Below are 15,987 nucleotides of genomic sequence, written 5' to 3' on the forward strand. Positions count from 1 at the left end.
GCTCTGCAATGTGATGCTTTCCCATTCCCCCTCCCTTCGATGAATCCCATGGGCATACCTGATGATGCTATTACAGTGTCCGCACAGCGGAGTCCGGCTGCTGGCTGGGAAGCGCTCAGCCCTTTGAATCGTTCCCCGGGCAACTGCCGGAGCCTGGGAAGAGGCTGGGATGGAAGGAGGCTGATACGTGGGGGCTGAGGCCGGCGGGGGTGGCACCGGAGCCCCCCGTGGCAGGATATGCTTGGTGACAGTGGTGGTGCTTTTCCCCGGAGCAAACTTCTGGGAGAAGGAGTCGTCCGTGATCCAGGGTGGACGGCTTGAAGGCTCCACTTGGCTCGGAGCTTGGGTGTGTACAGGCACTGGGGCTGGCGCCGGAGCTGCTGTTAAGGAAAGGAAACGGTGTTCATCCAGCTGCCTTTATTTTCGCTATTGCAAGCCGCAGTATTGACCAGAACCTCCTTCAAGCCACAACGGCCTCAGGTGACCCCCAACTGCCACCCAGCCCATTATCACAAATCAAGTGCTGCGCAGCTGATCCAAGGATATCAGATAAGCCCCTGTCTCTGGAGCCAAATCAGCGATAAAAGCCACTGCCGAGTCTCGGTTTGGCCATGATTATCAAGGTCACTTACAGTAACATTGCAGCAGCAGCAGCAAGGTTTTATTCAGGGAGGATGGAGGGAGTAAATACATCCAGTGCATTTGGATAAATTCAGCATGCAGCATACTACTGATATCTATGCAAACCTGAAGGACTTTTCTTATCCGCTGTGGCAAAATATGGAAAGTCCTTGGGTTGTGGTGGTCTATGGTGCAGTCAGAAGTTAAGACCCACTGTTTCGAGGGAGCTTAAATCCAGGTAGGTGGGCAAATGTGTGCGCATGGACGTATATAGTTGGAGACTGGTTAGGGTGAATGTGAAACCTCAGCCAGCCCCCGCCTTCCTGGCTCCTTACTTATATCCAGTCTAGAGTATGGCATTGACTGTTTTGCTTCCTCCTCCTCCTCCTCCTCCTGTCTCAATGTTGTCATTATATAACTCGGTAGGGAGGAGGATGGGGACAAAAGCTTGGATCTGCCTGGCATTGGCTCTGGCGCCACCTACTGGTGGTCTCCATGTCTTCCACCCTACCAGTTCCAATGGGTGCCAGCCAGCACTGTAGAAAACACACATACACACACACACAACACAACAACACCGTGGCACTGTAATTGAAAAAGGGTGCCAGACATGGGCATAGCCAAGATTTTTGTTTTGGGGGGGGCAGGCTGTTGTTAGGGGGGCAGAACCTCAGATTTGTATTGATTTGTATTTATTTTTACTGGTTTTTGGGGGGGCAGCAGTGTCCCCCGTCCCCCCCCCCCCCCCCGCTACGCGCATGGTGCCAGCAGCTTTATTCCAACTTGATTTCTCTGAACCGGGCAGAAGCTTTGTGTTCCTGTGCAACCAACAAAACAGCAACTTTTTTTCTTTCTCTAGAAAGAAACGTGTCTGGGCAAATTCCCCAGAAAGACAGGCTTGCAACTCAGTTCTCATGCATTGCACTGCATAGTTCTTTTGAATGGAGGACAGCTGCAGGGACTCCCCATTCCCCCCCCCCCAAGGAATGGAAAGTATTTTTGTCTCCATCATAACGCTGTTTCCTGGCTTTTACCCCCTCCCCTTAACGTCCCTCTCTACTTCTATTAAAAGAGTTGGGGCTTGCCTTTCTTCCTGAAATGCACTGCCTCCAACCCGACCTCCCTGCTCCCCCTCCCCCCCCATTTGTTGTTGGTTCCCTTCCAAGACTGCTCACTTTTCCAAAGTGTGAGCTTGATCTCATCTGGTGGCTGCAGCTAAATTCCCTAGTACTTCTTGACGCACAGCTGTGGTATTGTTTGGTGGCTTCCTGACCTCTCCCCTCCCTCCCTCCCTCCTACATACATACATACATACATACATACATGCACACCGATCCATAGGGTCCTTCCTGAAATTCAGCTGCCTTTTGAGAATGGCCCCATTGTGCTGGGCTCTAATATTATGCTCTACCTTAGGTATAATGCCTCCATTCACAAACAGCTGTAATGCCCAGGGCGTAAAATAGGCAGCAGCAATTAACCCTTTGCAGGCACCAAGGAATCAGGATCTCTCCCTCCCTTCCACTCCATAAAAACATAGGAAGCTGCCTTCAACTGAGTCAGCCCTTGGATCCATCTGCAACTATGGGAACTAGCAGAGGCCCTGAAGGGTTTTGGACAAGAGGCTCTGCCAGCCTTACCTGGCGCAGTCATTCTGTGAATGAACCCTTCTCCCATCTATTGATTAGCCATGCTTTCATTCTCCTTGCACTCTTGCCAGATAGGCATGTGTTTTTATGGGGTGCATTGAACTACGGCCACAGCAGTTCAGTTGCGTTCTGGCAACTCACTCCTGGCCGTGCAAATCAAGAGAGCTGAGCTATAGGATCAGCAGATACCTGTGATGTTGTTTCTTACTGGACTGCCCCACTTCAGGTGGGAGATGCTGGGTGGGGTCATTGTTGCCAAATGCAGCCGCCCAGTGGTCCCTGGGAAGCTCACAAGGCAGGGCAGTGACAGCTCTCTGCTATTGGTGTCCCTGGCACCTGGTAGGCTGCCCCTGAACGTGGAAGTTCTATTTCACTGACATGGGTAATAGCTGTTGAGATGGACCTATGCTTTGAGAGAATGTGTCTAATCCTTCTCTAACAGCATTTAACCCAGGCACCAGGCTTGATTTCAAAAGCTGCCTTCTGATGATCAGCTTGGACCTCTGGCAAGAGCCACCTGTCCTCTTCTGTGGCAGCCTGCTGAGCTGGGGTGGGGTGGGGAGGGGAAAGGTGTAGCGGGCAGGGAGAAGAGAGAGAAAAAGAGAAAAGGGTTTGTGTGTGTGAGAGAGAGAGACAGAATGGGGGTTTTATTAGGAGGGAGAAGGGTGTGAATGTGTGAGTAAGTGAGAGAAGGAGAAAGAGGAAGAGGAAGGGAGGAAGGAAAAAAGGAAAGGTGGCAGTGCCCACTTTTTGCTACAGCATTGCTCACTGCTCAGGTTTGCACCCCTCCCAACAGAATAGCCCAGATGGAACACAGCCCTTAATAGAAAAAAAAAGACTGCTGAATCCTGATACAGTCAGTTGTATCAACAAGCCAGAGCAGGTTTCTAAACTTGAGAGCTAAAGGTATAGTGTGTGGACAGCTTTCAAATACAGTGTTACACTCTGGTTACGAACGGGATCTGTTCCAGAGCCCCGTTCATAACCCGTGACATGCGTATCCTGAAGCGCTGTGTCTGCACATGTGGGCGACGCGATTCAGCACTTCTGTGCGTGACGTCACTGCACACTTCTGCGCATGCACGATGCGGTGAACCCAGAAGTAACCCGTTCCGTTACTTCCGGGTCGCCGTGGTGCGTAACCCGAACGTACGCATCCCACAGCATTCTTAACCCGAGGTATGACTGTACATTCGGAAAATGTTCTTTTCCTCAAAGAATTCTGGGCACTGCAGTTTGTTAAGGGCTGCTGGGAGCTGTAACTCTGAGGGGTAAACCACAATCCCCAGAATTCTTTGAGGGGAAACAGTCTGTTTTGTAAGTGCTTTAAAGGCACAGTGTGTGCATGTGCCAAGTCTGATTCTTGCTCTGTCAATAACAAGCTTGTTTTAGATAAGCATTCTTGACGGGCACCCAATAAAATCTTGTCTCACGCTCTGTTCTTCCTTCTCGCCCATATTTTAAAGACAAAAAAACCCCTTCTGTTTGGTTTCCCCTCCCCATTTCCCCAGCAGCTCCTACAAATATCCCTTCTTCACAAGCAGGCATCCTCCGCCATAGCTCCAGGCTTCATCTTCATGCGGTAAAGGTAAACAGAGTTTAAAGATATCTGAATCAAATCCCCTGCCCACCTGCCCCCCCCATCACAATCACGCTAAGCCCCAGGGCACTGCTATTTCTGTCTCATGGTATTTATTAAGTCAGTAAAAATTAGAGGGCGATATTTCATCTCTAATTGCCAAGTTCAAAAGCCTCCCACCTCCACACTCTGTAATTAAACAATGTGATTCTTTTGAGTTGGTAGCGTTCCTGGTTTCCCCTCCCTCCCTGCCATCCCCTCCAAGAATCAGTGCTCACTCATTTGAACATGATATCATACCTATATCTCATTATGTCATTTATATATACACCACAGTGTGGATCCCCTATCACACATTCAACATCGGAGGTAGAGGGAGGAGCAGGATCATGGCAGCAGCCCCTGCTCTCCACCCGTGTGTGTTCATTTCAGAGGTGTGCACACAAAGGGTTCCCTTTCCACAACCACAAACCCTGGAAAAGAAAATCAGGGTTCTAGATCATGTGAAAGCAGCTCTATGTGCATGCAGTGTGTGGTGTGTGTGTGTGTGAAGGTTCTCCCTTGGCCTGTGTACAATGCTATACCTTTAGAGCTCATTTGAAACACATTATTTCCCTCAGATTCTGGGCACTGGAGTTTACTTTTCACAATTACATTTCCTAGCAACACTTAAACAAACTATGGAGCTCAGAATTCTCTGAGGGAAAGAATGTACTTCGAAAGTAGAATGCAGACCCTCCAAGCGTCCCTATTTTCCAGGGACAGCCCCGGATTTACAGAAGCCATCCTGGTTTCTGACTTGAACCTGGAGTGTCCCGCTTTTCCTTAGGACGATCCTGTTTTCACTGGAGATATGTTGGAGGGTATGGAGTTATGCGACCCCCAAGTCAAGGAGATAAGTAACTATATAACCTTTAGAAGACACTTGAAGGCAGCCCTGTATAGGGAAGGTTTTTTTTTTAAAAAAAGTTTAATGTTTTATTATGTTTTTATATGTGTTGGAAGCGGCCCAGAGTGGCCTGGGCAACCCAGTGAGATGGGTGGGATAGAAATAAATAAAAATATTACTATTATTATGGAAGAGAACATCCCTATTTTCATCAGAGAAATGTTGGAGGGTATGAGAATGCACACACAAATATATTTAAATCTTTTTTTAAAAAATGAATGTATTTTAAATGGGGTGAGGGGTGGGACTATCTAAATGGCACTCCTAGTGCGGGAGAGAGAGCCCAACTTTCAGGCCTAGCCTTGACAAACTTTGCTCATCTGAGTAACTATGTGAGGGGGAGAAGAGATGGCCTCATCACATCTATCCACATCCTGAGAAAAGGGTTGCCATGTGTCCTCTTTTTCCAGGACAAGTCCTGGAGGTTTTCATGGGTCGTCACAGCGATCAACAGGTAAAAGTAGAAGTCGGCAAATGGGTCCTTTTTTTTTTGCTCTTCAAAACATGGCAACCCTAACTAACACATTTTATGTGGCGTATTCTCAAACTCCAAACTAGTCCCACCCACTTAGGCTGGACATTAAACCAGAAGTGTTATGAAAGGCTTCCTGGGTCAGCTGGCCTCTTGCCTGCCCTACAACCTCTTCCTTGCTCACGTGTGCTTTTTTTTGTATTCATTGGTTCACCTCTGACAGCCGCCTGCAGCTCAGCCTTGACAAACCATCACATTTGTGGAGCAGACTGCCAGATTCCGTGCAGAAGCTCCTGGTTTCTGGTTAATGTTTTAACTTGGAGAATAGTGTTGCTATTGACTATGACAAATGCCTTTGTTCTCTGAGCATTCCAATGCCCAGCAGCCTAAACTTGGCTACACAAGAACTTGTAAGGAACACATTCCTGTATGAAGTGCTCTTGCATAGCAAAGCTTCCTTTACACCCATTCCACTTTAGCTGCATCTATCTATCTATCTATCTATCTATCTATCTATCCATCTATCCTCGAAGAAGGATCTCCTACATTCTGATTATACAGTGCAACCCCTCAGCAAGTTTAGTCAGAAGTAAGCCAACTGTGTTCAATAGGACTTACTCACAGGTAAGTGGATTTTTTAGCTTAAATATTTTTATTTTCTTTTATCCACTCCCAGGTAAGTTTGCTGAGAACTGCAAAATAGGATGGGTGGTTTTTCTTTTCTTTTTTACATATCTAATTTACTTTCAAATTCTCTCGCTTCAAAGCACTTCAGACATGGGGGTACTTGGATGGTACTGTCCTCTCGCACGTAACGGCAGCGTCTCAGGCTGCCCACAAGAGGTGGTGTTGGTGCAGAGCTGCTTAATTTCAAGTGCCCTCATGTCAAAATTTTCCCCCATGCAGAAAAGTCAGTTTGGATTATTGTTATGTACTGAGTTGAATAGGACTGAGTTTGCAGCAGTCTGACTGGTCCCAGAACAATAGGATTGAGATTGCAGCAGTCTGATTGGTCCCAGAACAATAGGATTGAGATTGCAGCAGTCTGATTGGTCTGCAGGAGCCACCCTATCCAGCTCCAGGTGGAAGTGAATCCGCACTCCGATTGGCATACAGGAGTATCCCGGAATTAGCCAATCACGTGGGGCCCATTGTGTAAATAGTGTATATAAAGCAAACGTTTTGGGGGAACTGTATTCCTCACTACTATGAGCTGAATAAAGAGCATGAAATTCACACTTGACTCCGAGTATATTTCAATTATACATGTGACAGGATGGCTGGAACGGATTATATTTAGGCTGCAGGTGAGGGAATGCCATTTTTAATGCTCCCCCTTGTAAGGAAAAAAATGCCCTGTAAATAAAAAGCTAGCAAGTAAGGGAGAAAGGTTGTAGCCCAACATGATCCTGATTGTCCTAGCTTTCTGCTTTCAATGAGGTTTAAAAAATAAATAGGCAAGAGAACACTTTAAAATATGATCCCCACCTAGGGCCTTAAGTGAGGTCCGTCCTATCCTATATTATTATTATTATTATTATTATTATTATTATTATTATTATTATTATTATTATTATTATTTCAGTTTCCAGCGCACCCTCTTTTGATTCACAACCCTAAGGCGGGTTAAAGCACGGCATATTAACAACAATAAAAACACAGTAAGTTAAATGTAACTGCTAAAACACTATCTAAAATCCTAACTCTCTTGTTACAGGCCCTCCAACTGCCCCATTTTTACTGGTGCATCCCAGAATTACAGAAGCCACCTTGGCTTCTGATTCAATCCCAGGGTGTCCTGGCATTTCAGCCAAGGGGGACCAAAAGAGTGCGGAACCAATAGACGTGTGTTTTGGCTCCACACCTTGCCGCTGCCAGCCAGCACACACACACAAGGAGGGCCGCTGCTTCCGGAAATAGAGCTCCACTTCCAGAAGTTCGCCGCTGTGGCCCTCCTCGTGTGTTTGTGGTGGGTGTGTGGTTCTGTGCAGTGGCGGGGCATGCACACACTTGAGTTGGCAAGGCAGTGGGTGGGTAAGCTTTGGCAGTGGTTTTTTTTTGGGGGGTGAAAGGATGCGAGCGGTGCAGTGGCAAAGGACTAGTCGGGGTGTGTGTGTCCCAATTTCTTCTTCAGAAATGTTGGAGTGTATGCTATTAACAAGACAGACAATAAGGGGGAGGGGGATCACAAACTTATTTCAAAATGACTCCAGAGTTATTTTTGTTTTAAGTATCAATTTCAGCCTGGCCAGAAATAGGCATAGCTACCCACGGAACGAGACCGCCTGCACATCTGCAACCGGAGCCCGTTCAGACAAGTGCAAAGGCTTATGGGATCCTCCCTTCCTTTTCCTGGCAGCTTCTCACACTGTATCGCAAGCAGCTTCTCAAATTCTTCCAAGAAGCTGCTTGCAATACAGTGGAGTTGCTTGTCTTTCCTGACAGGCGACCCACCTCCGGGGAAAGGGCTGAAAGGGACTGTCACCTCTTTCTGACAGCATGTCAGGCCCACTCCCCTGACATCTGAATCTGCTCCAGTCCTGCTGCCTGGGATTTGAAACAGCAGTCAGTCTGTAGACGGCTCAGCGCTCTGACAAAACTAGAAAAAGAGCTAGGGCATCCTGCCACCTTGTGACTGGATTCGGAAACGGCAACCTGCGATCCTACGACAGAGTTCTGAAAAAGCGATTAGGTTCCCAAAAGCATGCCGAGGGTGTCTTGTTTTATTTTAAAGTAAACTAAAGGACATCAAATGATTGCTGAGCTATGTAAGAATTCTTACTGGCAATTTGATACCACCAAGGAGCCCCAGCAAACATTTGAAGTGAAGCGTAAGAGCATTTATATTTCAAGGCAGATTTTCAGCTGCTGCCTGTAAAGCTGCTATTTTTGTGTTATTTTCACGCCCCCCCCCTCTTCCTTTCAAGGAGCTCAAGGTGGCCTTCACAGTTCTCCCCTGCCCCATTTTATCCTCACCACAAACATGTGAGGTAGGTTATACTACTAGAACGTGACTGGCCCAGGTTCGTGCAGTTTGCATTGTGGTGGAGTGGGATTTGAATCTGGGTCTCCCCACAGCCCAACACGCTAACCACCGGCTGTCTCTGTTAGTGAAATAATAATAATAATAATAATAATAATAATAATAATAATAATAAGTAGTGTTTGGATTTGATATCCCGCTTTATCACTACCCGAAGGAGTCTCAAAGCAGCTAACAATCTCCTTTTCCCTTCCTCCCCCACAACAAACACTCTGTGAGGTGAGTGGGGCTGAGAGACTTCAGAGAAGTGTGACTAGCCCAAGGTCACCCAGCAGCTGCATGTGGAGGAGCGGGGACGCGAACCCGGTTCCCCAGATTACGAGTCTACCGCTCTTAACCACTACACCACACTACATTTGTATACCACCCTTCATCGAAAGATCCCAGGGTAGTTTCCACAACAGAACATTAAAAAATGAGCAGGGCACATATCAGGTGGGCACCATTGCCATTCTAAGAGAAAGAGGCACATGTTCGTGGTGAGTTCTGGCACCCCTTTTTCTAGAAAACGGGAATGCAAAATACTTAATAAAACAAAAACAATTTCACCTGTCTGCTTCCAAAGGATAGTCAAAAACAAGGCCCATTGCATTGGCTTGAGCTCAGACCAATTGCCATTTGGCTCCCTCCTTCCCAGAACTGTCTGCCTGAGTGAACCTGGTCATTTCCCCAGTTTTGAAACATGTTGTATGAATTTGTACTCAATGTTCTTATTTTCCTCATTCCTCCCCCCGGTCCTAACTTTTATACCATGCTTATCTGCCATTATTTGAAACTGTAAATGACCTTGACTGCAACAAAAATCACAGAAAATGTGAGTTGTGGACCAGTCACTATGTTGATAACGCCTTCTAAGCAAGCTCTCTACCACTGTTTCTCAAACTTGGGTCTCTAGTTGGTTTTAGACTACAATTCCCATCATCCCTGACCACTGGTCCTGCTAGCTAGGGGTGATGGGAGTTGTAGTCCAAACACAGCTAGAGACCCAAGTTTGGGAAACACTGCTCTGTAGTATCTGATGTAGCAAAAGGCAGCCTCTCATGTTAGCAGTCCGAAGTCTCCTTACCTGGCTGATAGACCGAAGGCCTGATGCTGGCAGTGGTGACAACTCTGGGCTTTGAGGCAGGAGCCGGGGCTTCGCTGTAGCCTGGGTAAGGAGCAGGGCTGTGGGAAGCTGGAGCTGATGTGTAAGATTGGCCTGGGCCTCTAAAACCAAAGCAAAGCTGTGAGCAATTCATGCACATATAAAGCACAGGATTAAGACCGATTAAGCATCTGTTGAATGGTGGCTTCCATAGAACGTTGTGTGAACCTACCAGAAAGTTCCAGAGGCAAGGATGGAGAGATTGTTACCTTAAAACTCAGTACAGCCAGCATGTACTTCTAATGCTGTTGTTTTAAAAGGCTGGGTTAAAAACATATTTAATAAAGGAGAGGCATTAGGTTGCTCTTAGTACATCTGCAATACATTACATCGCATAACTCTTAGGGGTGCTAAATATGTTAAGCCAAAGAAAAAGGTGAGATTTCAACAGGGGAAATGGTTCATTGCTTCAGATTCTGGGGAAGATGGGTAAAGGTGGGATGCATTTCATAAAATCGTAGAGTTGGAAGGGACCCAAACAGCCATCTAGTCCAACCTCTGCAATGCAGGAATCTTTTGCCCAATGTGGGGCTCAAACCCATGACCCTGACATTGAGAGTCTCATGCTCTACCAACTGAGCTTGCCTTGTGACTGTTCTTGCTGGGTCACTGACTTGGGAATGTCACATATGGTGCACATGGGATACGGTGATTTAAAGTAGTTACAAGAGAGTTTCTTAAAGTGTGTGTGTGTGGGGGAGCCATTTCAACTGAACTCATTTCAGTGGGAACAGTGAAGCCACCAAGGAAGATCGAGAGTAGCCATCTCCTTCCTGGTGTCGAATAATAATAATAATAATAATAATAATAATAATAATAATAATAATAATGGTTTATACCCTGCCCATCTGGCTGAGTTTCCCCAGCTGCTCTGGGAGGCTCCCAACAGAATATTAAAAACATGATAAAACATCAAACATTAAAAACTTCCCTATACAGGGCCGCCTTCAGATGTCTTCTAAAAGTCAGATAGTTGTTTATTTCCTTGACATCTGATGGGAGGGCGTTCCACAGGGTGGGCACCACTACCAAGAAGGCCCTCTGCCTGGTTCCCTTCAACCTCACTTCTCGCAGGGAGCGAACCACCAGAAGGCCCTCAGAGCTGGACCTCACTGTCCAGGCTGAACGATGGGGGTGGAGACGCTCCTTTGGGTATACAGGACCAAGGTTATTTAGGCTGCACCCCACTCCAGCAATTTGGTCTGGGAATGTCAGGCTACATCCTGCTACAGTTGCACTTTGCTCAGATTGAAGACATTGACAGGTTCCTTTCAGAGTGGAAGTAAAGGATGTTTTTGACCAAGAGACCTCAAGGCTATCCTCTCTTTTTGCACTGGGGTGGTGGTGGTTGCAGCAACTGGATCGGAAGCAGTACCTGACAGACTTCAGATCAACAACTAACAAGATATTGCACTTAGTACGAAATAAAGGTGGCAGCTTCTGTAGTCACTGCCAGGGCCATTTAGTTGCCCAGACAGGGTCAAAAGGGCAGTTTGTTGCACAATCCAACCTCTACACAGGTAAAGGTAAAGGCAAAGGTAAAGGGACCCCTGACCGTTAGGTCCAGTCGTGGACGACTCTGGGGTTGTGGTGCTCATCACGCTTTATTGACCGAGGGAGTCAGCGTACAGCTTCCGGGTCATGTGGCCAGCATGACTAAGCCCAGGGGCGTCGCTGGGGAGGGGCGGTGGGGGCGGTACGCCCCCAGTGACAGGGTGAGCAGCGGCGGGTGGGGGTGACAAGCGGCGGCCCCTCCCGCCACTCCCACGCGCCGCCGCTCCCTCCGTCACCCCGGGAGCAGCAGCACACGGATGGGGTGCTTCTGCCGCTTTTTTTCGGCGGGGGGGGCGAACAGCGAGGGGGGTTGTCACGCTTGTCACCCCCTCCTCGCTGGCCACCACCCCCCGCCGAAAAAACCGTGGGGGGGGCGGAGAAAGCCTGGAAAGGAAGCAGAGCAGGCGCGTTTAAGCGCTGCTCTGCTTCTTTTTCCGCTTTCCGTCGCTTTTTTTCGGCGGGGGGGGGGGCCGACCAGCGAGGTGGGGGTCACCCTTGTCACCCCCTCCTCGCTGGTCACCACCCCCCCGCCGAAAAAAAGCCTCGGAAAGGGGGAAATCCCCCCTTTCTGTATACACGTGCGCCGTGACGTCATGATGACGTCACGGCGCGCACGTCGTGCCCCTCCCCCAGGGGGTGCCTCTGCGCTGCCGCCGCCCCCAGCAGCGCAGAGGCTAGCGACGCCACTGACTAAGCCACTTCTGGCAAACCAGAGTAGCACACGGAAACACCGTTTACCTTCCCACCGGAGTGGTACCTATTTATCTACTTGCACTTGTGTGCTTTCGAACTGCTAGGCTGGCAGGAGCTGGGACAGAGCAACAGGAGCTCACCCCGTCGTGGTGATTCAAACCTCCGCCCTTCTGATCAGCAAGCCCTAGGCTCTGTGGTCTAACCCACAGCGCCACCCGTATCCGTTCTACACAGGTAAGTAGGCACATTTTATAAAAAACAAACAAACCATCCTCAGAGCCGTCTAGCTGTAAGGGTGTCATATATTGCTTAATTACATAGTGTGATTTAAAAAAAGTTTTAGTGTAATAAATTAGGTCACAGTGTACAGTCGTACCTTGGAAGTTGAACAGCTTAATTCCCAAACGTTTTGGCTCCTGAATGTCGCAAACCCGGAAGTGGCTGTTCAGTTTGCGAACTATTTTTCAAAGCCGAACGTCCGATGGGGCTTCCATGGCTTCCTGCAGCCAATCAGAAGCCACGCTTTGGTTTTCAAATGTTTTGGAAGCCGAACGGTTTTTCGGAACGGATTCCGTTCGACTTCCAAGGTACGACTGTACTGTTTGTATAGGAAATGTACATTTCCTCAAGAAAATTAAAAAGGGAGAAAAATGATGTTATACAAAGACAAAAACTCCCAGCCTCACATTTCATATAATAAAAAAGATAACACCCAGCAATACAGCCAAAATAGGAATGAGGATTAGAATCTGCAGTGACGAAGAGGCTCCTGAAAGAGAGAGAGAGAGAGAGAGAGAGAAGGAGAAGCCCACTGCTTCATTAATATAAAAGGTTTTTAGCAAAGTTAGGTCAGCTGTAGGAAGATATCAGTTGGCATTTCTGCTGGAGAAAGTTAAAACGTTGATGAGGTTTTTTTGTTTTGTTTTTTAAGAGAACAGTTTAGATACTGGTGACAGTTTCAAAGAAAAGCTCAGGAACACTGAAAGCAACTGTGATTACATCTGCGGCAGATTGCAGCAGGTTTAGGCAGCATGTACGTTTGGAAACTATTAGTTGTCAGAAAAAAGGAAAACCACTGCTGAGAATGAGAAAATTATTTAGATTAATGCTTTGCTAACCATCAACTGGCAAACGGAAAGCAGCGCACTAATTGATTAGCATCTGCACAAAGGCGCACTTTATACCTCTTTTTGGACTGGCAGGTGATGGAAGTAGAAGAATGGTGACTGACACTAAAAAAAAAAAAAACAGACAAAGGTTGGTGGTGTTTTCCCCCCCAATGCAATGGAAAATAGGTTCAAAATTTGGAATAATCTGAGATAACTGGGCAAGTTTGACTGTGCATGGTTTCTAGGTAAAAAAAAAATAAGTGCAAGGTTTGTTAAGGGTGTCAATTTGGTAAAAAAAGAGAAAGATTAAAGTTTCTTAAATTCACGATTCCCTTTCCACAGGTGTATGTTTAACTGATGTTGAGTCAAAACCTATTTAGTACACTCAATCTCAGGAAGTCCAATAAAGCCTTGCATTTAAAGCCAATTGATTATTAGCCCACATGGGTGTTCTCATTTTTCTGTTTCAGGACTGTTAAGCAGTGCTCCCCCACCCTTAAAAAAATGTTTAGGGGCACTCTCATTTTGACTCAAGAAAATCACCATTTTATAGTTCAAATCGGGGGAAATACAGTAAATGGACAAAAGTACGAAGATTCACAAAATGTTTAGGGGTATGCGTACCCCTGCAAACCCCCCCCCCCAGAAAAAAGCACTGCTGTTAAGTATCAACTTTCAGTAAATGTCAGAAGACAAAAGTATTGCTTTGTTACTATGACTGAACGCCTGACATTACAAGGGGGAAAATAGCACATGTGGGGTCAAGACTAGGGGTTAGAATGATTATGAATGATTCAACTAGAGAAAGGCCCTGGCTGCTACAGCGCTATTATTTGCCCTCGGAAACACTCAAACGCAGTGTTTCCCAAACTTGGGTCTCTAGTTGTTTTTGGACTACAACTCCCATCATCCCTAGCTATCAGGACAAGGGATGATGGGAACTGTATTCCAAAACAGCTGGAAACCCACGTTTGTGAAGCACCGCTCTTATGGCTCAGGACACATCATGGCTGTTCCCTTACTGTGCAACAGGGGAGCAGGATCCAGATGTCAGGTGTGAGATCAACAGGACAGGAGAACTTTATTAGAAAGTCGTTCACATGGGCTTCAGTGTGTGGCTTGAGACAGCTTCTTTTCCATCCAGACTCAAAATGTGCTTGTGGTGAATGTGGGGCGATCCAAGCAACATGGCCAGGTCTTCTCCTGCACCTCCCACATGGCAAGTACATTGTTTCCCCCTGTTTGTGGCCAGACCCGGCTGAAGTCCTGCTTGATACAGCAGGTGGAAGAGAAGGCTGGAAGGGAAGTTCTGTGTGTGGAATGGTGTTTCATGCTTAGGATAGGAGCTGTTTCCTACTGAGTCAGGCCACTGGCCCAGCTAGCTCAGTCTTCTCTACACTGCCCGGCAGCAGCTCTCCAGGGTTTCCGACAGGAGACATATTGAACCTCACTTATGGAATGAATCTGAGACCTTCTTCATGCAAGGCAGATATTGTGCTACTGGGCTACAGCCCTTCTTTCTTAGGTTTGCTGTGAACCCTACTTGAGCACTATCACTTTGCCAGGGCTATAGGGCAATGCACACACATTCACAGTCCTCGTAGGCACCAGCTGTTTTTAAATTAACAATTTCTTGCTGGAACTGCCATGCAATATATCCCTCATACCTCACCAGTTGCCGTTATTTGAGTTATCCACCTTGGAAGCAGCTAACACTGAAGTTACAATTTATTTATTTTTTTAACCCAAATGGGTTCATTACACTTATATTCCACTTTTACACAAATCTCCTGTCCTGGTTACTTAATGGGTCTGTGCCCACTTACTTTCATCAGCTCTGTGTTTCCACAGCATCTGCTGAACTTGGGGAGAAAAGAGAATTTCAAGGCCCTCTGATTTGTTTTGTTGTTCTGGATCTAAATTGCTTTCAAATAATTTTCCCTTGTTCACAGAAATGTCTATGCCAAGCCAATGAGGCCAGTCGAACACAAACATATGATTTAGTTACCTGTTTTGGTTTCACTGATTTTATCCGTGTGTTTTTTGATGATCGTTCTAGGTATATATTTTTAATACATTTTGTGGATTTTAAATGCGTTTCATCTACGGTTTCATTACGTACTCTGCTCAGACTGCTCTTTGATTTAAGCACTTCATAAATCTTACAGATAACTAGGTAAATAGTTATCTCCACCCCTACCCCCCACACCAGTATCCTCCAAGATAACCTTTCGTTTTCTTCCTCTCTACCCCCCACTCCTCCCCTTCATTCTCTTCCCAACAATGTTACACACATCAAAGCCAACAGGGGAAGCAAACAGGCACAAAGTAGGTATTACCTTTGGCAAGATGACGAGATGGAGTCGTGCACCATGGAAGTGGCCGCGGCTGATGGCAGGGTCATCTGATGAGGGGCACTGTGAGCGGCAGCAGAGCGCTGATTGGCTGAAGCAGGCGGCACAGCAGAAGGGGCACAGCTGGTAGACACTGGCGCATGCTCAACAGGGGTACTGATCAAAGTTAAATTGGATAAAACAAGGTTGCGTCTTTAAAAGCTGCAAGCTATTTTTTCCTCTTTTTAACAAAGCCAAGACCTGTTTTGCTTGGGCCCGAAAGGTAGGTACATACATATATACATACATACAGGTGAGCAAAATTACTGTCTGGTAATTTTGAAGCACGACTTAAAAAAGCAGAGCCGTGTATAGAGGATGCTTGTTAAGCTTCGGCCACAGTTAGAGCTGAGGCGAAACGATTCGGCGTTCTCGTTGGACTGGGTCCCATAGCCGAATTTCAGCATGGGGCAAAAAAAGAAGGTTAGTGTGAACTGGGCGGTGCACATGGGACAGATCAGCAGCCACCTTTGCTGGGAAAAACGCAGAGATGATATCGGGGATGGGATCACCAAAAGGGTTTTCTGGGGCCAACACCAATTCTTGCAGACCTGGCTACACAAGCTCTTGGGAGCAGGGGCACCGACATGCTGCCCTCCACATTGAGGGGGCTGGGTGTCACGTGACCTGTCCCGCCCCCACCCAGCAGACCAGCCCATCGGTGGCAAGGAGCACAGAGGGCGAAAATTGCACTCAACGCCCCCCACCTGGTGAACCAGCACTTGCCCATTGGAGGTGGGGGGTGACAGCCCCCTCAATATTGGGGGGTGGGGTGGGCTTG

The 15,987-nt window shown here is 47.2% G+C and overlaps 1 protein-coding gene across 16 annotated transcripts in view; it reads right to left on the reverse strand.

Annotated features, from left to right (window-relative positions):
* LDB3 (LIM domain binding 3) overlaps positions 1-15,987 on the reverse strand; it is a 153,819-nt gene that overhangs the window by 7,070 nt on the left and 130,762 nt on the right. For 8 of the 16 annotated variants that reach the window (XM_033148804.1, XM_033148803.1, XM_033148817.1 and 5 more), the window contains 4 exons: positions 15,153-15,323; positions 12,889-12,936; positions 9,380-9,519; positions 59-380 (listed from right to left, as the gene is read on the reverse strand). In XM_033148804.1, the coding sequence (XP_033004695.1) occupies positions 59-380; positions 9,380-9,519; positions 12,889-12,936; positions 15,153-15,323 (681 nt within the window). The remainder of the gene's footprint in view (positions 1-58; positions 381-9,379; positions 9,520-12,888; positions 12,937-15,152; positions 15,324-15,987) is intronic. The other 8 variants (XM_033148821.1, XM_033148819.1, XM_033148813.1 and 5 more) reach the window with 5 other exon arrangements.

Source organism: Lacerta agilis, chromosome 5 (genome assembly GCF_009819535.1).
Source record: "Lacerta agilis isolate rLacAgi1 chromosome 5, rLacAgi1.pri, whole genome shotgun sequence".
In the NCBI taxonomy this organism is placed as follows: domain Eukaryota; kingdom Metazoa; phylum Chordata; class Lepidosauria; order Squamata; family Lacertidae; genus Lacerta; species Lacerta agilis.